At 36.9% G+C, this 26,322-nt stretch overlaps 1 protein-coding gene across 1 annotated transcript in view; it reads left to right on the forward strand.

Moving 5' to 3' along the window:
* PTH2R (parathyroid hormone 2 receptor) overlaps positions 1 to 20,689 on the forward strand; it is a 61,310-nt gene extending 40,621 nt beyond the window's left edge. Inside the window, exons 8-12 of the mRNA XM_040984394.1 lie at positions 5,733 to 5,796; positions 12,811 to 12,905; positions 16,363 to 16,501; positions 17,760 to 17,801; positions 20,098 to 20,689. Coding sequence (XP_040840328.1) covers positions 5,733 to 5,796; positions 12,811 to 12,905; positions 16,363 to 16,501; positions 17,760 to 17,801; positions 20,098 to 20,493 — 736 coding nt within the window. The 3' untranslated portion in view covers positions 20,494 to 20,689. The remainder of the gene's footprint in view (positions 1 to 5,732; positions 5,797 to 12,810; positions 12,906 to 16,362; positions 16,502 to 17,759; positions 17,802 to 20,097) is intronic.
* The last annotated feature ends 5,633 nt before the right edge of the window (positions 20,690 to 26,322 follow it).

Raw genomic sequence — 26,322 nt, forward strand, 5'->3', positions numbered from 1 at the left:
ATAGGGGACTTCATTAAAAATAAGGGTTCATAGCCTTTTCTTTGAGAAGTCTGAAATCTAAAGTTGCCTTTCCATATCAAAGAGAAAATTTGAAACATAGACACTGACCACAATTGAAATTAAGTTTTTCATTTTTTTTTTTGAGCTGAATGATTTTTGACCTATTTCCAAATGCATTTTGCAGAGCTGGAAGTGTATAATTGAATTCTGGGGTATAAGTGACAGCAAGATGATATGTCACTGATGCGAAGAAAGAAGATTATGAAGATATTACCAAGTGTCAGAAACTGAGAAGAAAGCTTATGGAAGCCTTGTAACTCAGATATCAGTGTAAAATTTATATTCACAAGTACATATGACACCTTCCTTACAGTGAAAGCCCTTTTAGTTATTTTGTTTACATTTTTGACACGATTATAACATAAATATATTCTGAAGTCCCATGTCATGGCTGAAAGCTTTATCAGGGCATTTGGCCCACACTCTGCACAACTCAGTAGTGCTATCTTATCTTTCCTGTATGACTGAATAATGTGAACAATAGAAGCCTGTATGTAATGCTAGCGATAGCCAATAACGTGAGTGTAAATTTCTATGTTTCAGATTTCCATTTTGCTCAGATTGCAAGTTCATTGACAGATTTCAGTTTTTGCTGAACAAGATTAGGCTGTGGCATAGGAATCTGGGTAGATTTCTCCATATGATAAGTTAACAAAAGGTATTTTATATGTAAGGTAGGGCAGAGATAGACAGGAGTAACATCTATATTTTTATGTACTATGACTTTGAAAATGGGACTAACTACCTATACATAAAAATTGAACTTTAAAAAGATGTAGTTATATAGTGTTAATGATTTTGTATTTTAAAATTACTTTACCTGATTGATGTTGAACATCTTTCATTTGATTGTTGTTCATAATACATGGCTGTTTTCCTGCTCAGTGACGATCTTTGTACTTTTTATTTGTTGATTTCTTTATCTGGTGGAACATGAAGCCTTTGATCATACTATAAAACAAAAATTGAAAGCATAAAATACTCAAAATAATTTCCATTGTTAAAAAGTAGATTTTTTCATTAAACATTTTACCTTTATGAATAGAATAGCATTTTTATATTATTTTCTTATTAATATAAATAGTTTCTTGATAAGTTTGCCGTTTAGTATTTAATAATTATTATTGTCCTCTTTAAATTTCCTTATGCCATTTATTGTTGCCACAGTCAGGCTTAAGGAGAATACAGTTTGAGGCTTTCATTATGTATTTTGATTTGAAAGATGTACATTGATGTTTTGAGTGGAAGTAATTTTTTAATCCACTCTGTGCTATTAATTCTAGTGTGAGACCTTCATTGAATGAACCCAGGCTGAGTGAGGCTGGGTCAGATTTACCTGTATCCAATTTCTGTGATTTCAATCCAGTGTTTATTGATGACCTGCATACTATTTTAGGTTCTTGGTAATGGTAACATATCATAGCACAGAGGCAATAATAATTTCCACTCATATGGAATTTAACTTTTAGTTACAGTGGGAGATAAGCAGAAGACATGTAAGAAATACACAATTGTTGAATGTTGAAATGTTGAAAATGTTGAAATTTCCGAGAGCAATTTACAAATTCAGTATAATTAAAATGCCATGATATTCTTTTTTTTTTTTTTAAAGATTTATTTTTATTATTTTTCATTGGAAAGGCGGATATACAGAGAGGAGAGACAGAGAGGAAGATCTTCCGTCCGATGATTCACTCCCCAAGTGAGCGCAACGGGCCGATACTATGCCGATCCGAAGCCAGGAGCCTCTTCCGGGTCTCCCACGCGGGTGCAGGTTCCCAAAGCTTTGGGCTGTCCTCCACTGCTTTCCCAGGCCACAGGCAGGGAGCTGGAAGGGAAGCGGGGCTGCCGGGATTAGAACCGGCGCCCATATGGGATCCCGGGCGTGCAAGGCGAGGACCTTTAACCACTTGCGCCACCGCGCCGGGCCCCCAATGCCATGATATTCTTTACAGAATTAGAAAAAACAGTCCAAAAATCATGTGTGATCACGAAAGACCCAAGTGATCAAAAAGTAATCCCAAGGAAATCAAGCTGGAACCATCACAATACTGGACTTCCAATTACACAAAGCTGTTGTGATTAAAACAGCAGACATGTGTAGGAAGAAAGACATAAATCAATTGAATAGATTAATATAAATAAATTAATTCAATAGATCAAATGAATCCATTTGATCAACTAAGTTTCAATAAAAGTGCTCAGACATACATTGGAATAAGAACTTTTTCAGCAAATGGTGCTGGAAAAGCAACATGTATATGCACGAAAAATAAATTTAGATCCACACTTCTCACCTTCAATAACAATCAAATCTTTTTCAGTCAAAAACCTTAAGATCTAAGACTGTGATGTTGTTAGAAGAAAATGTAGAAGCATTCCAAGACATTGCTGTAGGTGATCTCTTGCTGAACAAGCCCCTCAAAGTACAGCCTACAAGAGAACTAAACAAATGGTTCATGTCAAAGTGAGAAGCTTTTACACAGCAAAGGAAATGGTCAGTAGAATGAGGAGATGTTCCCCCCAAATGGGGAAAATATATATACGAGTTGCATATGTAACAAAAGATTAGTATCCAGCATATGCCAGTAACTTAAAAAAAAAAAAAAAACAACAACTAAAAAAAGTCAATCCAGTGAAGAAATGGGCAAAAGATCTTGATAGACAATTCTCAAAAGAAGAAATACAGATGTCTCAAAGTGTGTGAAAAAAATGCTCAGCATCACTAGCCACCAGATAAATGTAAATCAAAACCATAGTGAGAAGTCACCTGAACCCTTATTAAAATAGCTGTTATTCAAAAGTCAGTAGCAAGTTCTGGTGCGGATGTGGAGAGAGGGAACACTTATATGCTATTGGTAGGAATGTAATTTTGTGCAACTACTGTGGAAAACAGTATGTAGATTTCTTAAAAAAAAAGAAACTGAAATAGGCTTGCTATATGAACCAGCAATCCCACAGGGTGTGTACCCAAATGACATGAACTTATGGTGTTAAACAGGTACCTACATCATCATGTTTATTGCAGCACAGTCACAATAACTAAAATACGGAGTTGATCAAGGTGTCCATTACTAGATGAATGGTTGAAAATGTGTTGGGTGTACATAGTAGAATACTATTAAAGTATAAAAAGCAATAAATTCTACTATTTCCTTAAAAATGGATGTAACTGGAGGATGTCATGTTGAGTGAGATAAACCAAACACAGAAAGAGAAATACCACATGTTCTCCCTTCCATGTGGGAGAAAAAAAATTAAAAAAGGAAAAGCAAAAAGCACAAAGAAATGTCTGTGCATATCAGTACTGCTGCAAGTATATTTTGACAAGTTTTTTTTCATATCTTGTCATTCCAATTTTAGTATATGTGCTGCTGAAGCGAGCACTCATATCTTGTCAAAAATGGTTAAGAATTTTACACTACCATTTAAGGGGATGTATAATAACTGTGTAGTAGAGACTATCACATACAGATTTGAAGATACAATGCAGTGTGCATCTCTACTTCCAAAGTTGGACTTCCAAAGAAACTGTTAAATGAATCTTGACAGTAGGATACTGGACTTTCTGCCACTGTCCACACCTACAATGCCAGGCTACACTAAAATAGCAGAATGATGGACTTATGACTGATTGTGAAGGACTAGACTATTGTAGTGATATGGGGGAAATCAGTGGAGATTGGAGATTTGGGGAGGAGGGAAGGGAGTTCCCAAAACCTATAAAATTGTGTCATGAAGTAATTAAATAAATATCTTTTTAAAAGAAAGAAAATAAGAGAAATATATTTATCTTTTTAGAAATGAAATCTACTCCATATTAACAAAACAAAATACTTGCCAATTAAAAGAAGTATAAATTAAAAGTTTAAAAAGTAAAATATGTTAAAAAGTAAAAAATATGTTAAAAAGTAAAAGTAAAAAGCACCAATTCTGATCTGAAAATCTTCTTAGTCTTCTTTCATGAATGTAATGAAAAATTTGGATTTTAAAGATACTAAAATATTTTTATATGAGACATTGTTGCTGTCTGTGACTCCTATCTGTGTTTTATGTTGTGATGTGTTATGGTGAGAGATGTGTAGTCAGTTTCTTTATTTCATATTGAAGCATAGTTCTTTGTAATTCAAGTAAGCAACTGTGTTAATTGATGAAGTTTACCCTCTTAATGAAATATAAGGGTAGAATTAATTTTAAATTCAAACTGCCTGTATTATAAATTTGAGTTTGTCTTGGCTGTATGTAATATGTTATGTCATATCATAACCCAGCTTGATTTTTTTAAAGCATTTTCTATATTTATTAAAATTAACTTTTGGGAAAACATTCAAAAATAACACTATCCAAAAATACAATGGAAAAATCGTGACTGCTGAAGAAATTATTATCAGCCCTACTAAAACTCAGTGTGTGTTATCAGTGTTAACATTGTTCATTAGGACTGTTAACATAGTTTTATTTGTTAGATATTTTGTTAAGACTAGCTTTGTTTTCTAGCTACATTATTCTGGTGTTAGCATTCAAAAACCCTAAAAATGGTTCCCCTTTCATTTGGTATATGATTTTTTTTCAAAGCATACCTCAAGTATTAATGTATTGTCTTCCAGAAGAGAGATTTTGTCATCTGATGGCAAATGTCCTTATTTTACCTTTTTTATTCAAATGTCAAGTTTCTTATTGTACTGTGGTAACCAATGAACGCTAGCATCAGTATATGTACAAACCTTTTGCATGGTGACTGAATGAGAATGAGAACAGAGTGAATGCTATTCACAGCGTGAAGTGGGAGCCAGGACTTCATGTGCTGTCTTTATCTTTGCAATAAGCTGTATTTAGATAATGAATTTACATTTAGTCAAAAAATAAGGATTAGTATTTTCTCATCCATTCTTTTTGGTGACAATTAACTCAAGGTAGTTTTTTAAAATTTTAACACCTCAAGTTACTATAGTGTATTTTGTCTAAAAAGATGTTTGACGTCTTTGAAGGGCACTTTGATTCATAAGGCAGAAGCAGCCCCCTCTGACTTTCCCAGGAGACTTCCAGGGTGTGTTTTGGCTACTGTAGGTAATAATTTCCCTCCTCCTACTCCCTGTTCATTATACAACTGCAAATAGGAAAAATAGTGATGGGTAGTTGAGCAGAATCAACTGTCATCCTATTGTATTGAAATAACCAATGTTAATATTTTGACAAATGTCTTTTTACTTTACAAAACAGGCATATTTTCATAAAAATGGGCTTACTGTGCAAATTGTTTTATAACCTGCTCTTTTCACTTGACAATGTATTGCAAATACTTTTGTCAGTTCATTCGTAGTCTTTTGCAGTTGTTATTTTTCTATTGTATGATTTTCATTTATTCACCAGACATGTTAGCTATTTACATCTTTTCGCTTACAAACAACAATTCACTGAAAAAAAGTTATTCACCAATATTTATGATATACTATTCACACAAGAGAGATCTACAAGCATGGAGACTAACCAGAACCCATTTATGTGTGTTTTTTTTTTTTCACTTGTTTGCATGTTTTAAGATCAGGTTTTTATTTGTTTGTTCCTTGCAAAACTTGGGGCTGCAAATTTTGGTAAAACTTAAAATGCTGCCTAGTCCTCATTGCCTATTTGCTTTGCCAGTCTATTCATGAAAGTTCCTTTTCATGTTTCAGGTGCTGGGAGCTTACTGCTGAAGACAAGTGGATTTATCAAGCCCCCATTCTAGCAGCAATTGGGGTAAGTTTAAAAGTTTGTGTAGTTTTCAAGAAAGTAACCAAACTCCTTTTAAAACAGAGAAAGTGTGTATGTTTGTTTAATTTATTCTACAATAGGTTTGAGAGTTTAACACAAACAGCAATAACTGTTGGGAGAGTTGGGGCTACAGATTATACTGTTTTATGAACATTGGGATCTATGTCAAAAGCATGTTTCCTTTTGTTGATCTGCTACTACATGGAGTTAATTTCTAGTCTTAAATATACCTGTGAAAATTTGTGTATAGGGAGTTCAAAGGTAAAATATCATTCCTTTTCCAACTGCTGTGTTGTATCTCCTTTTAATGTTTAGTTCATGGCGATGAGTAAGAAATATGGAATAGCAGGAGAACAACAAATGACTTTCTGGGAAAGAATTATAGTATGATTCATTCTAAAACTTTGTTTACTATTTGAAATATGTCACCCAGATGTTAAGTGCATTAAATAACAAAAATACGAATTTTAGAATTTTTTAACTGTGAAATGTGCAGTTGAGATTTTGATAGGGATTACATTGTATCTGTATATTTCTTTGGATAGTATTGGCATTTTATACTAATTAAAATTTTAACTGCATCTTTAAGTTTACTTGAAGTGAACATATTTCATATATGCACACTTAAGAGCATAATGGTCATTTTCCACCCTGTCCTCCCTTCTAGCCCACACTCCCATTGTCTCTTCTTTTTCCTTTCTTATATTTTTTGTTTCCATTTTTGCTGTGAAATACTTTCAGTTAATAATCACAAAACTAACTCCACCAACTAAAGAATTCAACAAGTAGTAGAGAAATCACTGTTTCTCAAGAGTATAGACAAGATCTCTAAGTAATAACCAAATCTCAAAATGTCAAGTTTGCTTATATATATATATATATATATACATATTTTGTGCTTTGCATATTAATTACCCCAAATCAGGGGAAGTATATGATATGTGTCTTTCTTGGACTGGCTTGATTCACTAAACATTATTGTTTCCAAATTCATTCTTTTGTTGCAAAAGACCTGAGTTCATTTAAAAAAATGATTGAGTAATATTTGTAATGTATATATAGCACATTTCCTTTATCAAGTCATCAGTTGATGGACAGTTGGTGGGTTGAGGCCATGTATTAGCTATTGTGAATTCAGCAGTGGTAAACATGGGAGAGAGATAACTCTTTCCTATGCTGATTTCATTTATTTTGGGTAAATTCTGAAGAGTGAAGTGATTGGATCATATAGTGGATTTGTTGTCGTGTTTCTGAGCAATCTCCACTACCTAGTATAATGCATGTACTAGTTTACATTTCTACGAACAGTATATAAGTACTTCCCAATGTTTATAATTTTTAAAATTTTGGACGATAGGCATTCTAGGTTTAATGAAGTGAATCTCTCTCTCTCTCTCTCTCTCTCTCTCTCTCTCTCTATATATATATATATATATATATGTATCTCTCTCTCTCTATATATATATGTATATATATAAATATATATATACATATATATATATATATATGTATATATATATACTAATCTCCTGCATTTCATTGATACCTGGTGGTGCTGTTCATGTATCTTTTGGCTATTTATGTCTCATCCTTTGAGGAATGTGAGTTCATGTCCTTTGCTTATTTATTAACTGGATTTTTATTTTGCTGTTGGAAAGTAGGGGTTCTGTCTTATCCGTTTGCGTGGAGATTCACTTTTCCCTACTTGATTGACTGTTTTGATTGTTACTGTCCTGTAATATATATTGACATTTAGTATTATTATGTCTTGGCATTGTTTTTTATTGTTTAAGATTGCTGCAGATATTTGGGATTTGTTGTATTTTCATATGACTTTTAGGAAATCTGGATCTGTGAATAGTGTTTGGTTCACATGCAATGTTTGTATGTTTTTATGAACTACTTTCTGATATTTCAACCCATATGTACAGCATGAACTGACTGAACCAGGAAACTAGTCTCTCCATGTCCTTATTTTTTTTTCTTATGATGGAAGTCTTCCAGACCCTCCCTTTCAGCTTTTTCATATAGTAATACTGCATTGTTGAGAACTATAGGAGGCCACTGCATTATGGGCCTGTGAAATTCACTTACATCTCATTGTATTTTGGAACCAAATATGCAACTTCTTTCTGTCCTCACCCTCCACATCCTTTCAGCCTGTAGAACATTACTATTCTAAGTTCTTTGTAACTCTTTAAGGCCCTCTCCTCAGTCTAAATTATCACCTATTCCAGTTCCCAGAGCACAGTGAGATTTTTCTTCTGAATATCACCATGCTGTATAACATTTTTGGCAGTTTGTTCATCTTGCTCACTAAATTACAAGGTTTATTGTATAAGAATAATTTATTTTTTTCCAGTTTTTATTCCTAGTATTAAGTGAATTTCCTGGCACATAGTAGCCAGTCAGTTAATATTTGTTGAAAAAGCTAGACCTGCATGCATAATTGATATTCTAGGGAACTGAGAACACAAAACAAGTAAATTATAGAACTTCAGAATGCTTTTCATTTTCTAGGGAAGGAAATGGTAGCTCATGCAGGTAATAGTCATATGGTTAGAACAACAAAGAAGAGCTATTACCTGCATTTCCCCCCACTATGTCCTTTGCATGTCCATTCCACAACATACCTAGCTATTTCTTGAATTTACAGAATATTTTTTCCATCTATTTGACAATTGTAATTTCAGAGAATATATTAACTTTAGGGTAAAGTTTTTTTTTTAACCCAAAAATCTTGTATTGTGCGTGATATGGCCTTATGTGAGTAGATATGTTACTGAACAATCAGTTGGAATTACAACCCTGAGTCTGCTTGCTGATTGACACTGGGATGGTAGAAAAGTAGGTATTCATTGCAAAGCGTGAAACAATGAGGCAGACAAGTATTTCTTAGTTCCTGTTCTCCCAAGGAATTAGAGGTGAAGAGTCTTACAGGTTGGAACTGGGGCTGAGAGATGCTTCTTCAGCTCATGTCCAGGCTCCTGGTTGGTCAGTGGTGCTTGTGACTTTCTTTTGGTTGAATGGTGATGTGCTTTTTAGGGAATTTTTGATGGCTGGGTGGGCTTAGTTGGTCTAGTAGTAGGAAGGTGGGGTTACAACCAAGTTATTACCTTCTGTCTCAGGCTTGGGGTTTCCCTGCTTGTATCTGGTATCCTACCAAACAAACCGTGACAATATCGGTCATGAGTTTTAGCTATTGGCTCTTGAGTCTGGTGGTTGTGTTGGCCATATTTATCACTCCCTCAATTCAGAGAATTCCCTTTGATAAAGGTTAGGCAAAACACCTTGCACTAAGGGATACAGATGAGAAGCTGTGTCCTGCTTTTACATTATAGGAGTTTGGTCTTGTATTTCATGTGTGCTATCACAAAATTATATACTCAAAAATTTAAACTCACATTGGGCTGCTTATTTCATTCTAACAGTATAGGTTCTGTTAGTAGGACATCTATTTATCTTTGGATGATCAAATGTGCTCAAAATTTCTAAGTGATATACAAGGTAACCTAAATTTGAACGTGTGAAGAATTGTAATGTATGGTCAGAAAAGTCATACTAAAATAAATCAATTTTCAAGGTAACTACAGATTTCAGTATAGACCCAGAAGGAACCAGTGATTTCAGAATTGTAGGACCTAATATAATAATAATATCCTAGGCATAGATGGGAATTGCAAGAGAGAGGGTAGTTTTACAGATATTTAATCACAGTCAGCTTCCTCTACCTAAAGGCAGACTTCTTTTTCTGATTGTATCTATTATGAGACTTACCTAGAAGTGAAAATTCTATGCCAAAGGGGATAGTCTAACTTAATCACAATATCAGTAGTGTTTAGCATGTGCATCTCTCATTGGGTCATTTACACTGTCATTCACTTATTACATTCTGATTAGGCAGCAAGAACATCTCAGGCCTTGTGAGACCATGCAAATGGGAGGCAGAGGAGAAACACCCTGGTTTCTCTTCACAATGATTAAGCATAATCATTGAGGCACAAATTTAAATACAAATGATCTGGTAGGGGATGAGCATCAGGCACAACTTCTGAGAAGACATTCAGACTTATGCCTGACAATGCACTGAGCTGGTGAGGCTGAGTAAGTGGACAGATGGAGGAGTAGGAACCTGGCATAGGAATCTCCAAAAGCAGTCTCAGAGGTAGGAGGGCCTGAGGAACCAGAGTTCCTGGGTGCAAGCCAACCTCATGGTTTGGTGTATGGTTCATGCCAGATAAATCTATCTATCTATCTATGAGAGAGAGAGAGAGAAACTTGTATCAGCTGGTTCACTATTTGCAATGACCCGTCGAATGGAGCTCAATTCAGGCTTTGAGCCATCATCTGCTGTCTTCCATGTGGCTCATTAGCAGGATGCTGGAATAGATAGTGAGGCTAAGACTTAGACCCAGTACTCTTGAAATGAGATGTGCATATTCTAAACTGTGTCTTTAATACTGGATCATACATCTGCCCCCTAAATCTCTGAGAAAGAATTTCACTTCTATTTTTGTCCTACTTAAAAAAAAGATCTTACAGAAAATTCACTGTATGTTTATTGGCTGTAATGGTTCTAACGATCATTTTATCCCACTTCTCTCTCTCTTAAAACTTTTTCTTTTCCTTGTAGTTTGCTTGAAACAGAACTTCAAGCAAATTTTTTCACTCAAGAAAGTTGCATGAAACATGCGATATTTCTCTACATGATCTCTCTTGAACTTGTTTTTTAGACTCTTTAAAAAATAACAATAAATGACTGAATCTTTAATCTGGCAATTAAGATGCCTGTGTTCTGTATCAGATTAAGGGGATTTGACTCCTAATTTTAATTCCTGACTCTTCGTGTCATTTTGAACTTTGATCAATAGGTGATAACTCACTTGGGCCCTGGATGCACTAGGTAGGAGACCTAGACTGAGCTTCAGATTTGCACCTGCAGCCCAGCCTAACTCAGCCCTAGCAGGATGTTGGGGGTATTTGGGAGGGTAAACTATCCAATGGGAGCCTTCTCTTGCTCACTCTCCTGCCTCTTTTTCTACCTCTTTCATCCTCAAATAAAAAATATAGTTCAAATAATATTGGTACCATCTCATCAAATGCCTCCTGTTGGTGTATATTGCCATGACCCCATCTGTAGGCTTGGGTCTTTTTTTAATGACTTGTTTTCTGGTATGATTTCATTTGCTGACTCTGCTTACCATTATCTTTTCTACTTGAAGAGAGGTAATGTGTTTGGTGGTGGTTGGTTACAACCCTCTGTGTAATCATTTTATCCTTCATTATACAAATCTTAGTTCTTTTCCTCAGTTTGGGAGGACTCTCAAATACCTTAAATTGATGAATCTACTTCCTGTTCTGTCAGATCCATTGTTTGCTATACCCAACATTGCTTTTAAAACTTGGCTATGGTTTAGATTCTTTTTTCATTTTGTTGTGAAAAAAATACATATATATATACAAATATATTATTTATATATAAATGATATATAATAATTTTATATAAATAATATATAAACATTTTCATATATATTTATATAAAACATAAAATATAAATATTTATAAACATATAAATATATTTACATATAGATATATAAATACATAAATATATACAAACTTATAAATATAAATTATATATTACATAAATATAAATAAACATATAAAATACAAATGTATAAAATATCTGTATTATATATTATATAAAACATATAATTATAATATATAATTTATATATAACAATGTATACTACTTATATATAAATAAAGAATTTTAAAAATTACAAATATATATACAAATATACAAATTTTATTACAAATATATATATTTGTAATATATATTATATATTATATAATATATTTTATATATTTGTATATATAAAAATTTGTTTCTTTATATTATTATAATTTTATGATACAGTTCCATAGTCCCTGAGATTTCTCTTATTCTCTCCCCAATTCCCTCCTCCCTCACTGAGGTTTCCTCACATCTGGATATTATAGTCTCATTACACAATTACTATACATTCCTTTAAATGAAAAGCCACAATACAAAATCCACAACAGGAAGAAAAAAAAACCAAATTAACAACACCATGAAGTTAAATAACATGCTACTGAATGACTAATGTGTCACTGAAGAAATCAAAAAGAAAATCAAGAACCTTCCTGAAGAAAATGATGTTTCTGTATGTATCGTAACTGTACTGGAAACAATGCAGCATGCATCTCTACTTCCACATCAAAGATGAACTCCCAATGAAACTGTTTACCGTATCTTGACAATAGAATGCTGGGGTCCCTGGCATTGTCCATGCCCGCAATGATGGACATGTGACTGCGTATAAGTAATTGTACTATTGTAATGATATAGAGGAAGTGGGTGGGTGGGGGAAAATTGGGGAGGGGATTAAAGTAATCCCAGGAGCCTATGGAACTGTATCATAAAAAGATGATAAGAATAAAAGAGAGATATGGGACTAGCAAAAAAAAAAATTCAATTCAGTTGCCTAAGCTGGGGACCATTTCTTATACAACATTTTTCTTTTGCCTTAAACCTTGATATACTATTCCCAGCGATTTTCATACATTAACGGGAAACAATACTTTCTCCTAAATGACTTTGTTATTTCTTTTAATAAAAATAAAAAGATTCTGGAAATTAGTTCATTTTAATAAGTCAATAATTAATTTCTACAATAATTATTCTTTTTTACTGATTGTTTTCCATGAGATTTCCTTTGAGCCTTGGTTTGGAAATTCTTGTGGCTCTTCGTATTACCCTGTGATATTTCTGATTTCCGGGGCTGTTGGAGCTTGTAAAACTTTTGTGTGTTTTTATGAAGGCAAAACCAGAATCTCTATCCTTCTAGTATCAGTGCGTTACATCCACATTTATGAAATGAGCAATGATCAATCTTTGAATACAAGTAAGTTCAATGTATGTAGGTTTTTATAAACATTCTGCAGGCTAACTATTTTGTGATATTACCTTTTCTTTCAGCTGAATTTTATTCTGTTTCTGAACACAGTTAGAATCTTGGCTACCAAGTTTTGGGAGACCAATGCACTTGGGCATGACATGAGAAAGCAGTACAGGTAATTCCAAAAACAAGCACGCATCAAAGGAAGCATTTTGGTTATTATTTAAGGAACAAATCTTAATGTCTATTGGGAGATATGAACTGTCTGAAGTGTCTGTGCAAGACTAAGCATAAATATTTGTGTTGAGTTGAATTTTGTGGCTTATTAGAAAAATAAGTTTTTTTTTAAAAAATTTAAAAATGTAAAACCTTCACAATGTGCTGAAATTTAATATATATCTAAAAATATGTTCTGAGCATATTTGTATTTTCTAATAAATAAAATTAACCCCCCAAATAATTAGTTGATGATCTTGGAAAATTTTATCTTTTTTGTAAAACCATTTAACTGAAAATGAAACACATTACTACAAAGTGAAGAAAGTGAATGTGCTGTATTGTCTCTAACTTTCAAGTTGGTACCTACCCATTATAATTATTTTAATTTCAAATGCACAGATTTAAGGGGATTCATTACTTATTCTTGTATGAAGAAAAGAGAAAGTTGAATGTTTGTAATCTCTATCAAAATGTTTTAACGGTGTGGCCATTTCTTATAGTGATCATTTTAGAAATTCTAAATAGTAGTCAAGAGCCAATTATACACAAATGTCCAATATTGAAATGGATATGGATTAGTTCAGTTGAGAGGGAAGGAGGAAGGGAAGAACAGAGAGAAAAAACACATATACAAAACACACACTCACACACTGAGGCTTATTCCTCAGATGCGTGCAACAGCTGGGGCTACACTAGGCCGCAATTCAGAAGCTGGAAACTTGGACTCAAGCACATGAGTCACCATTTGCTACCTCCCAAAGTGATTAAGAAAGAATGAAAGAAGGGAAGAAAGGAAGGAGAAAGGGTGAGTCATTACATTTTTAAAAGAAGATTTATTTTTTATTGGAAAGATAAAGTTACAGAGAGAGGGAGAGACAGAGAAAAAGATCTTATGTCTACTGGTTCATTCACAAATGGCTGCAGTAACTTAAGCTGATCAGAAGCCAGGAGCCAGGAGTCTTCTCCAGGTCTTCTATGTGGGTATATGGTCCCAAGGCTCAGACCCCTCTCTGATTTCTTAGGCTACACATAGAGAGCTGGTTGGGAAGTGGAACAGCTTGGACCCTATTGGATTCCAGTACTTGAAGGCAGAGGAGTAACCAATTGAACCATCTTGTTGGTTCCAATTTATATGCTCTTGGAACTGTATTTTTGAACTATATTGAATCTGTTTATCCACCCTCCCCCCCCCCCCCCCCGCAACACACGGAAAACCAAAACAAAACCCTCAGGCTTAAGACAGAACTTCCAAAATGAGTGGACTGTAGTTAAGTTAGGATATAAGGTTGAACAACTTGTAGCAGTGCCAGGAAAAGCCAAAAGACTACAGGGCAAACTTTGTGAAGCAAAGTATTCGGCTTTGTGCCAAGAGGAGCAGATGGCTTAGACACTATTGGAAGGTAAGACACGCAAAGGGAGATGGCATGGAGCCGATGACAAACCCCAGATGTTTAAATTAGGCATCTCATCATGTAGGAGTTGGATTGAGGGTTGAAGCAGGAAATTGTATATATGATGGAAATTTTGTCTAGTAAAGCCATAGACTCTCAGGGCTCTTAGAGAATTCCAGGCGCTAGTCCCTAACTTTATAGGCAAGATGACTAAATCGTGATTCACACCTGGCTTTAACATCAGGTATAGAAGCTGAGCTGAGTTGTAGATTTATTTCAGTGTGATCTCAAGTCACCTAATAGATTGTTTACAAAAAGAAAAATCAACAGATAAAGCAGCTGGAGGAGACCAGCAAGAAAAGAAGGTCATGATGAACTCATGGCATAAATTATTTTGAACAAGAGAGATATTTTAGAAATAAGAAACAAGCCACTTTTTTGTTTTTTTGCAATTTCTTAGATAACCATACACATGAAAAAACTTCCCTCACACGCAAAAAAAAAAACCCCAAAAAACCTTTAAAACAAAAGTCAACAACCATAAAATGATTTGCTTGAATGTTTTAACTAGTTATGTCTGTAAAATGAATTGCCACAAACTTAATGACTTAAAACACACTTGGTATTTCAAAGTTTCTGTAGGTCCCATTTTGGACTCTTCCAGTTGGGATGCCATTGGGCCTGTGATCTTAAAATTGGACTAGGGAGGGTTTCACTTCTAAGTTCTTGTGATTTTTGGCTTACTTTGTCAGAAAGACAAAGAAGAGAATTTGCAGATAAAATGAAAGTTAAACAACAATCATGAAAGTGGCACATCCTACTGTTATTGCCATAATCTGTGAATTATGCCATAATAAGTGAATTCCTGGTCCTGCGTATGCTCACTGAGTGAACATTAATGATGGTGGAAATAGGAGGACGTGGGATATTGGCAGTCACTTAGAGTAAGCCAAATGCATTAGCCGAGGTTCTTGAGAGACCAAATAAAAAGACACAGATGTATATTCATCGATACATATGGGTGTATGGGGGGGTGGGCATTTAGAGGGATTAGCTGATGTGATTATGAAAACCAGGGATGCCAATGTAACTCTGAAGTGAAGTACTGAGAATCTAAGGGGCTGCCTGACCAAGGGAGTAGGGTACTCCAACTGTAGGAGAGTTAATTCATCTTTCCTCTCCATCATCTTCTCATAAATCCACCCCCCCCATTACATTGGACAATTTCTGGCCACATTGAGAATGAGTGTTCTTCACTCAGTTCCCTTACAGAGGAAACGGTCTCCTCTGAAAATAAGGCTGATATACCAAGAAATAATACTTTGCCACTTCTCTAGGGATTCCTTAGCCCTGCCACACAGACATCTAAAGTTAACTACCACATTATCATTTGAGAAAACTCAAGATTTCTCCATATGCACAAGAAAATTTTTATGAAGAGGCAGATAAGGGAAATTATGTCAAACCATCTTGCAAAAAATCAAAACTATAAAATAGAACCATAGGCATTTTGAGATAGAATATTTGACAGGGAATAGCCAGAGAGACAAGAGGACTAAGTCAGATGTAGCTCAAAGAAAGTGTAACATGTCCCTAGGAATAATCATCAATGATAAATGAAGAATTAAGACACAAGAAATAAGAAATAAGAAGCAGCTTATTTTAAAATGCTGTCTATGAAAAGAAAGGCCATCAACACAGATGGAGCTAATGCTTTTTTAAGTTTCACCAGAAGTTCAAGTTTTGAGACAAGAAATCAAAGCATTTCCAATTTATTAAATATTGTACATTAAGCAAGCAAAATAAATATGATAGAGAACATTTGGGGAATACTCATGATAAGAAGAAACCACCTGAAGTAGTGACAGAGGTGGGGAGGATGAAAAGCTAGCAGAAGTGTTGGGACCAGAGAGAGCTGGGGCAGTCATCGCTATCAGCCCAGCTGTTTCTGTTTTCTCCACACACTGTTGGTTCTGAATGGCATGCTAGGTTATTAATGAAAAGGTTTGTTCTTATCTGCAGGAAACTCGCCAAGTCAACGCTAGTGCTTGTCTTGGTTTTTGGAGTGCACTACATCGTGTTCATTTGCCTGCCACACTCCTTCACTGGGCTTGGCTGGGAGATCCGCATGCACTGTGAGCTCTTCTTCAACTCCTTCCAGGTAAGAAGTGCTGCCTTGTTGCCTGATTCTTGTGACTTGCATCCTCTACACTGTCCCTGGCAACTTTTCCCCTCTTTTCCTCTCTCTGGCTTTGATGCACCTGTCTTTCTTGCATCATGAAAGGGTAAAATTGTAGGATACTGTGCTTTTCTGTCTCATAGTACTTAGGTTAATCCCTGGAGTACAGCAAGAGTGATTCTGGAGCTGTTTCACACACAAATCTTGGCAGCAAGATAAGGAGGCTCACTGTTGTTAAATATATAACACCTTATGAGTAGAGACCTCTGAAAATAAATAGATTAGAAAATAAATGAGAATGAAAAAGGTGTTGGCATGGAAAAGGAATGAAAAGGGAAGGGAGGCACAAAGAGGAAGAGGTTGCTGTCACTGATGTATCTCATTTGGAAGTGTGATATGCTGTCATTTCCCATGTGGATTATTCTTTGCTCACTCATTTGCTGTCTTTTCTTTCTTTCTGCTGCCTTAAAACTTAACATGGCAATCTAAATAATCTTAACAATAGCGATCTGCTTATGTCTTTTACTTGCTGAACACATCCAAAAGTTTTCTATTGCTCTCAGAATAAAACCCAAATGCTGGCTTCTGGCCTACACAACTCCATGTGCAGAGCAACCTGCATGACTCATCCATGCTCCAAATTACCTCCTAAGTTTTCACTGTCTGGTTTCTTCTACATTTGCTGTTTCTCTAGACCTTGCAGTCTCAGAAGCCGACCCTTCTTGTCTCCCTAGCCTGGAATGCTGTCTCCCCACCGGTATTCACAGAGCTGACTTCTTGCCTTTGTCATTCTAACACTCTAACCAGCTTAAGAGTCTTTGATAAGGTCCATATCTAATATATCCACTCCAAAGTTCTTATTACCATCACTTATTTATATGCATAAACCTTATTGTCTTATTTTTTCTCATATGAATATTTGTTTGTATTTTTTCCATGCCTCTTATTTCAAAACAGGGATAGACACACACGCAGCAGCATGTTCTATCCATTCAATACTATTTTTAGATGAACATTATTTTTTGTGTTCTTATCCTGTACTATTATATGTCCATAGTTTTTAACATTAAAAGTTTGTGTATAAGTATCTTTCACCAAATAGAGGATGGAAGGTATGTGATCATTGAGTGCTAATATCAAATCTAATATAATAGAAATAGCTTTTTAAGTCATATATTTAGACACTTGAGTGCAAGCACGTGAGTTGCAATTGGATTAACCTTCTTTTTTGGTTCTGCAGGGTTTCTTTGTGTCAATCATCTACTGCTACTGCAATGGCGAGGTAGGTGTGCCAGAAGGGACCCTGGACACCCTGCAGTCTAGCTCTAAGTTAGCAGTGTATTAGTCAGCTTCATGCCACTGTAACAGAACACCTGAAATTACATACTTTATCAAGAACAGGAATTTATTTATTACAGTTCCGGAAGATGGGGAGTTCAAAGTTGATGAACCCACACCTGATGAAGTCACGTCACCCCCATGGTAAAAGACAAGAAGGATGGGGAGCATTTGAAGGAAAGGAGGAAATGAAAGGATTAAGTCCACAACCTTAAGTCGCTTATAATTGGCCTTAACCCATTCATGAGAGTGAAGCCCTCACGATGTTAGCATCACCCGTTAGGATCCACCTCTTAACATGATTGCATTGGAGATTAAGCTTCCAACATGTAAGCACTGAGGTCACATCCAAACCATAGCAGGTATCAATGGCCATCACAATGTGACCTGTATCTCTTTAGAGGATTTCCAGGAGTTACAAGACAGAATGGAAAGGGATAATCATAAATTATCTTGATGGAGCAAGAATTAGTCTTTGTAGCCCAGCACTTTTAAATGTTGGTTATAAGCTCTGATGTTAAACATATTTTAGTAGAATATGAGTTAATAATTGCTTGGACAGTGAACTGCTATTTCAGTCAATACTGAGATTTTTATTGTTTCACTTGTTATAAGAAATCAAGTATAAGTTGTCCTGTGCCAAAACCATTCAAATATTTTTATAATTTTTAAATGATAAGATGGTGTCAGTTCTTTTAGGGTTTGACTGAAGAGAAGTAACCTCATTGTATGATATCTTTAACATTCTTTTAGCTCGTCTTGCTGTTGGATAAGACGGCTCCTCTCTTTTCTCCAATTTTAAACTTATTACTAGTCCCTTAAATGCAAGACACTTGTAACCCTCAGTGACCCAGATGACATCCACATTCGAGTTTGGTTGTATTGGCATTTTTCAGACCCTGCAGAGACAGTTTCAATTAATGAGTAGTTCATTAATTCCATGATTTACCTCTGTATTTGCTTTTACCTTATTTGTTGGTGGGGCAAGCAAGTCAGAAGAACAGAAGTTAGATGTTTCAGGTGATACTAGCTTTCCAGGGTTCCCCTGCTTCCCATTCATCTAAGTCTCTTCTGGAAAGGGATGACAGCAGTAGAACTGAGTCTCCAATAGAAGGATTAGAAACAAACAAGGGCCCCATCCTGACGCTTCTTGCTTTCCACCTACACAAGAATTGCCTCTGATTTGTCTTGGTTGGTCTGTCTTCCAGATCCTTTCTTTACTCTTTTTTTCCCTTTTTTGGTGTGGATACACAAATAGAGTATGGCAGTTAAGTTTCATGTTGTGTACTTTCCAAACCTTCTTCCTCTTCAGCTGGTGTCAAAATTGCTACATGTTACAGCAGTGATAATAGAGCATATTTAGTAACACTTGACAGTCAGAGAAGGAGCTGAGCCCATTTTCAACGGGCGCTCATAGTCTGGGCATTTTAAAGGAAGAGTGATGGGGTGGGAGTTGTGAGGGATTAGTAGAGTCAAAAACAGTGAAACATTACAAAGACTCATTCAGTGTGAACATGATTAGGCACTGTGTCTGCTAACTGAAAGTTATCTAGGATAGAGTCCCACCCTTCCACTGAGAATGGAGACATCGTCCAGTCCAATCTATAATCTATTAATATTGCACTTACTGGCCACCATTTCAACTAGAGAGTACTCTTCAGCTTTCACACTCATACACAAAAAATATAACCGATGACTCCATAATAAACTTCAAAATCTCCTCTATTTCTTACATTTGCCCTACATCTTCCATATATATGTAATATTAACCAAATCCTCATTATACAATTTCATCCATAGCTATACACATTCAACACAATATTAAATTTTGTTTTTTTTAATCCCAAATCATATCACATCAACTAATCTATCATTAAAAATTCATTTCAATCATCTCCTTCATCTTCTTTTTTAATACACTACTCCACCTAACCTCAAATCACCCAGTCACCAACAAACAATAATATAACCCACACCCCACACCCCCCCCAACCCCCCCCCTCATCATAACCAAAACACACCAAAAACAACACCACTTAAAAAATATAACACCCAACACACCCATCCAAACAATAATTAATAAATACGTTTTTCTATTTCCCCACACTATTCAAAAAGTTCAAAGAAGAAGCTCAGTCACTGACTGTGGCTACTATTGAAATCAAGATAGGCATCCCTGTGGCAAGGTTGCAGGATCTGCTTCATCCTGTCTGATGCACATCGTGTTTCCTGTGGTTTAGGTTCAGGCTGAGGTGAAGAAGCTGTGGAGCCGTTGGAACCCATCCCTGGACTGGAAAAGGATGCCACCATGTGGCAGCCATAGATATGGCTCCGTGCTCACAACCGTGACTCACAGCTCCAGCAGCCAGTCCCAGATGGCAGCCAGCACTCACATAGTGCTCCTTGCAGGCAGAGCCTCCAAGCCCATCCCCAGGCAGCCTGACAGCCATGTGACGTTACCTGGCTATGTCCGCAGTAACTCTGAACAGGAGTGCCTGCCACACACAGTCCAAGAGGAGACCGAGGAGGGTCATGAGCACCAGGTATTTGGTGCTCCAGTGGCTGAGAGTTTTGGAGCACTGGAAGTCAACCCAGACGCTGAAGGATGCAAAGGTGTCACTGAGGATGCTGTTTGAGCCATCACTCGTGGCTTTTATGGGCTCGTGGGACTGGGTGTGTGAAGAAGGTTGACTGGTGCTCTCCTGCTTGTGCCTGAAAATTGCAGATCGTGGGCTGAGACATTGTTCAACATGTTTTCAGGTTCCATGAATTCATTCTTAAACACTAACAACACAAAAAGACCAAGCATCAGTGGAGTGGTTTTCTAACTTCTTTTGGCAGAGCTTTGTTTTCTGAATTGAGGTGTGAAACCTGCTCGATCAACTTTTGTGCTACTTTAGGGTAGAAACAACTTCTTTTGCTTGATTGTACCATTCTGTCATGATTATCACACTATAATAGAAAGTGATATGTGTCAATTTCCTTTAAGAAGTCGGTGATCATTTTTTCTCTTCATGATTTTACTTTATTCTTGTTGCATTCGTTTTGTTTGTGCATTCAGTGCTTTTAGAGACTGCAAAATGTATCTTAAAAGACTAAGGTTATAAAAACAAACACACTGGGAAGTTAGCTGGCTGCACTTTGATAAAATGATAAATCTGTGACAATTAAGATTGATTCTTTCCAGGAACAAGGACATTTACTCAAGAAGGAATATTTTACACATCACTTCTTTCAAATGTTTCCTTGCAACTAGCCAAATCCCTGTTAATAAGTGATGACATTTCAAAAGCTTTTTTTCCCAGTGTGATTATATCTGCAAAGTAATTTTTGTTTGTAATAATTCAAACTGATTGTAAATTTCGGTGTCTCTATCCTTTTTTTTTTTGTTGTTCCTTATTCTGCTACAAATGGCATGGGGGATAAATTAAAAGTTTGTTTAAAAATACAATTTGGGTCACTTTTCTATAATTTCCTTTTGAGTGCACCACACAGAACAAAGTTCCCTTCTGAAAAGCTGTAGTTATTAGCATTTAATAAAAACTTCCAATTATGATGTAGTTAAGAAAAGGTAAGTTATGGGAAATAAAAAAATAACTCAAAGTGATGTATTTCCAGGCAAAATGACACAGACAATGCTGATACATGCCAATCTATTGAATGATTTAACCAACATGCAAGCAGTGAAGTGACATTGTCTTAATTTAACTCTCTCTCTCTCATTTTATTATGAAAGTCATTATTAGTCGTTGCAGCAGAATAATAGACTAGATCTGTTTTCGATATTATGAAAAATAATGAGTTCTTAAGTTTTTACTTACAAAATGTCAGGCTGTCTAACTGCTTGGGCATTTGTAGGCATGAAGAAAAGAGAGTAGCCAAAGTTGTCCTTCAGGTTTGTTTTTCCTCATTTACTCCCAACATTTACTTAGAACCTGTGATGTGATGGATGGCATTCAAGCTGAAGCTGCCGCAAGAACAATGAACGAAGAACCACTCAGTCGCTAAGGCTGTTTGTCTCCCTCAAGTGTGTGCATCTGATTTCTGCCAGGTTTTGGAAATGTCAGATTCAATTGGATATGCAAGGACAGTGCAGGGTAGTAGTGTGCTGACTTCACACAGTAAAATCGTGGGTTGGCTGATTTTGCAGCTTCACAACTATTGGCTCGTGAGATAACTCTGTTCCATAGCTGTGCTTTACTTGCTTGGTTGAGGGGCCTGATGTATTTATTTGGCTGCCAAGATTGAAATTTGAACAATACCATATTAAAATGATATTTCAGAATTATGGAAATGTAAGAGGATCATGTGTGATAATATTCAGCTGGAACTGCTTAGTGGCTGGCTACAGAATAAGGCCTGAAGTTTGTCCAGGACCCACCTCTCTGTATCCATTTTATTCCTGTACCTTCCTGAGTTCCAGACATGTTCAAGTTGTTCTCTTTCATCTAGTTCTTGAAGAATTTGGCAGTAGCTTAAAAATACTCTGAAAGAATGCTATCCTTTTTACTTTTTCTAATGAAATTAAAGTGTAATCGTATAGGTTCAAAGTTGACACATTGATGCTTGTATGACCCTGCGAAAAGGAAAGCTTAAAAAATGATTTTTGTATTCATGATTCCAATTCCAGGGGTATTATTCAAAATCTTATTTCTAACACATTATCCTGAGGTGCATATTATTAATGCAGCAGATATTTTTCCTTTTAGCGTCCCAAAATGAAAGAAGGTTTTAGAATAGATTTGCTGCCAAAGGAGGAGCTGAATTTGAATTTGTGCCACCCCCAGCACTCACTAGTGGGAATTCCAACCCAGTCAAGGGTATCCTCTTTGCTCCCCAACCGGGCCTGTTCCCAGCCATAGATTGCATGTGTGCCAGTGGTTGCTCTGACCTAGCTTGGCATAATCCCTCAGCTCTCTTGGCCTTTGCCTTAGATGCTGCAGCCTGGCCTGGCCCAGTCTGCCCCCCATCCTCTTCCTGATTCTTGCTGGTGGGCGGTAGAACCTGACCCTGCTCTGCCTATTCCCAACCCTGGCGCATGCAAACCAGTAGGTGTAAGAGCCTATCTTGGCATAACCTGTGCTCCATCCTGATTTCTGTTCTTGCTGATGAGCTAAGGTTTGCTCAGCTCTGCCCAGTCCACCCCCATTAGCCAACTTGCACATTAGCCAACAGTTGGAGCTACTTTGTTCAGCTTGCCTGATGACCAAGCCTGGAACAGTGATCGTCAGTGAGAGTTATGACCCACTAGGGAAGTATCCAGAGTTTTCCCACTTGACCCACTCCCAGATCCAGATCTCATAGATGCCAGTGGTTGTTAGGCTAGTGCCCTGCATAATCTGCCCTTCCATCTTGGCCTTGTATGAACTGGTGAATGTTGCAATCTGGCCTGCCTCACACCCTGTTTTAGGATGCATGTGCGGGTGCTGCAGCCTGGACCTGCCACATTGTTGTGGGTCCCTTTACCCATGAGTAACGGCAGGTTCCATAGTCACACATAGCTTAGTCCATCACCACCCCAACTCTTGAGCTAACCAGTGGGACTTGTATTTACACAGGGTTGACCCTCCTGTCCCCGAATCTACCCCAGGATCTGGTTCTGTTGTGTGCTGGCTAGTGTCATGGCCCTGCCCAGTGTGACCCATTCCCTGATCCAACATTCTGTCAGGTACTAGGATCTAGCCCTGCTAGACAGACCCCCCAGTCTTAGCTTTCACATGGACTGGTGTGTGTGTGTGGTGGTCAGTATTGTTTGGTGGTAACAAGTCCTACACAGGACTCACAAGTGGGCTAGTGTCAATCTGACCCATACAGATCATCTGGTCTCTTCCCTTCAATCCACCAGGTCTCAGTACCCTTGCTTACCTTCAAGGAAAAGTTACCTTGTTGTTGGGAGTCCCCCAGGATTGATTCCGCACCAACATGGATAGTGGCCTCACTCATGGACATACCTAGGCAGCAATTCCACACCTCCAACCCCCAGATCTTGCCACTGGGTAGCCAGCAGGCAGAGCCTGATGCCAATTGGCACACTGGCTGCCTAGGACTCACTGTGTGGCAGCAGTGGTTGTGGCCAGGTCCCCAAGAATTGAGTCCAACCTTGCTTGGGTACTCCCAGCAGGTGTTAGGCTGCTGGAAGCTCTCTGCACCCAGGCCCTGAGGTTGAACTTCCCTAGGTCCCTCTCACTGCAGGATGTTGGTGGCAGGTGGAGCTTAGGCCCGCCTTTGTTCTCAAGAGATCTCCTCCTAGCATACTCACTAGGGAGGGAGATGCCTCTTGGGCCCAGGCAGGCACACAACTTGCTCACTGTGTACTGACTATTAGGTGTCTTTTTGTTTCTGTAAGTTTTGGAATGAGTTTGTTGATACCTGTAAAGAATTTGCCAAAGTGTTAATTAAGAGTGCAATAAAACTACAGATAAAATTCAGGAAAGTCATGGCATCATTATCTTCTTATCACCCATAATGCAATAGTTGCCCATTTATTTATTCAATTTCTTTCAACACCATTTTGCTGTTTTTTTTATATGCTTCTACTTACTGTATTGTAGTTCCTCTAATCATTGCATTTTTAGAAGGAGTGTTAATGTAAAACTTATTGTCCAGTTAATTTCAAATCTTACTGTTCATCACAGGTAAATATGGGAATACTATTGGCTTTTGTATGGTTGGGTTTATATCATCACATGAATTCACTGTAATCACTTATTAATTCTAGGAATCTTTTGGTCAATCTTTAGGCTCATCTATACAGACCATCTGTGAACAGAATTTTATTTCTTTTGTTGTTCCTTCCATCTTGTTAACATACATTTTTTTCATTTTAGTGTTTTGTTGTGTTATCTAAATCTTCCAGAATAGTGTTAAAAAGCAATTGTGAAAAGGTAAAAATCTACCATTTTCTTGATCTTTGAGGGGAAGATTCAAGTTTCTCAATTAAGTATAAATTTAGCTTGTAGGTTCAGTCTTGTTGATATTCTTTATCGAGTGAAAAAGTTCTCTAAGTCTGCATTATTAAGAGTTTTAAAAAATATTTTAAATTGTCTCATTTACATAAGGTGAACCAATTTGATGTATTTCACACTAAACATTTAGGAGCATAGAGATACTTCTCACCCTACCCCACCCCCGCCTGAATCTGTGTCTCCCACATGAATGAGAGAGACACAATTACTCAAATTGTCACTGGTTGCGCCCAAAATGCCCAATTCACAGAGGCTGGAGTTGAGACTCAAGGCAGGAGTGTAACCCAAGTACTCCGACATGGGATGTGGTTATCCCCAGGGGTGTCCTAGGCACTGAACCAAGCACTCAGATCCCATTCGTTGATTTTCAAATGTAGAACCAGTGACTTGTAATTAGGATAAATCTCATTTACTGCAGTGCATAGTTATTTTAGTTGTACAAAGTAAAAAATGCAAATACATTTGTTTTGCTACACTTGCTGAAGGCTTTGGCACTTATGTTCATGAGAAATATGTCTGTAATTTCCCTGTAATGTAATTGACTGTTGGTGTTAGGTTGATGCCTGCCACATTGAATGAGTTAGAAGGCTTCCAGTATGTTTTTATCTTCTCATAGATTGTAAGAAGTGTAATAATTTATCACTTATATGTGTAGAAACTTTCACCAGTGAACTCATTCAAACCTTGTGATTTCTGTTATGGAAGACTGTTAATTATTGATTTATTTTAATAACTGATTTATGGCTCATCTGACCTCAGAAGTGCAGCAACTTCCTTGAATACAACACTGCCCCTGGAGAAAATGGAACCCCCAGTGGAACCGCCTCTAAGAACTGAAAAACTAAATTTGTTTAATATTCCTCTTGTTCCACTATAGGTCAGGAGTGCAGAGAAATTCTCCAACTTCTTAGATTGTTTGAGGAAGACTTTAAGTGTAACTTATTATTTATAGATAACAAATTCTTAATGGCCTTAGACATTAGAAAAACCATATAAATTTGTGGTGGGAACAACCCTGACACCCTCTTAAAAGGAGGTTGTGTGTACAGAGCAGGAGGGAATCTCAGGGTGGAACAGGAGGATAAGAGGAGGTCTGTATCCTAGTCCCGGAGAACCCTGGAGGCCTCCCAAGTACTTTCGCCATGGAAGCAATGGATACTTGGTGGAGGATTGTCAGTATGGACGCCGAGAACCCTATCCCAACTGCCTAGGAGATTACAGGGAATGTAAATGCCCTCTGAGCCTGAGAACTCTGTGGTCAGTCCTTTCCTATTGGATTTCCCACATGGGATGGTAGCAGCCCAAAACCATCTCATAGAGTCTGGTGACATAGGAACTACAGCCAGGAGCCCTGGGTGGCACTCAGAGATAAAAGGGTTGCAAATTTCCTTCTTGACTCAGAAGGGGAGCTTTCTCTGGTCCTTATCTAGTTCCAGCCTTGGCTCCCAGCCCTCTCTTACACTGACCATCAGGGTTGCTTGTGAGCCCCAAAATTATTAT

The sequence above is a fragment of the Ochotona curzoniae genome, unplaced genomic scaffold (assembly GCF_017591425.1).
Source record: "Ochotona curzoniae isolate NIBS_2020 unplaced genomic scaffold, NIBS_Ocur_1.0 contig_4148, whole genome shotgun sequence".
NCBI classification, from domain to species: domain Eukaryota; kingdom Metazoa; phylum Chordata; class Mammalia; order Lagomorpha; family Ochotonidae; genus Ochotona; species Ochotona curzoniae.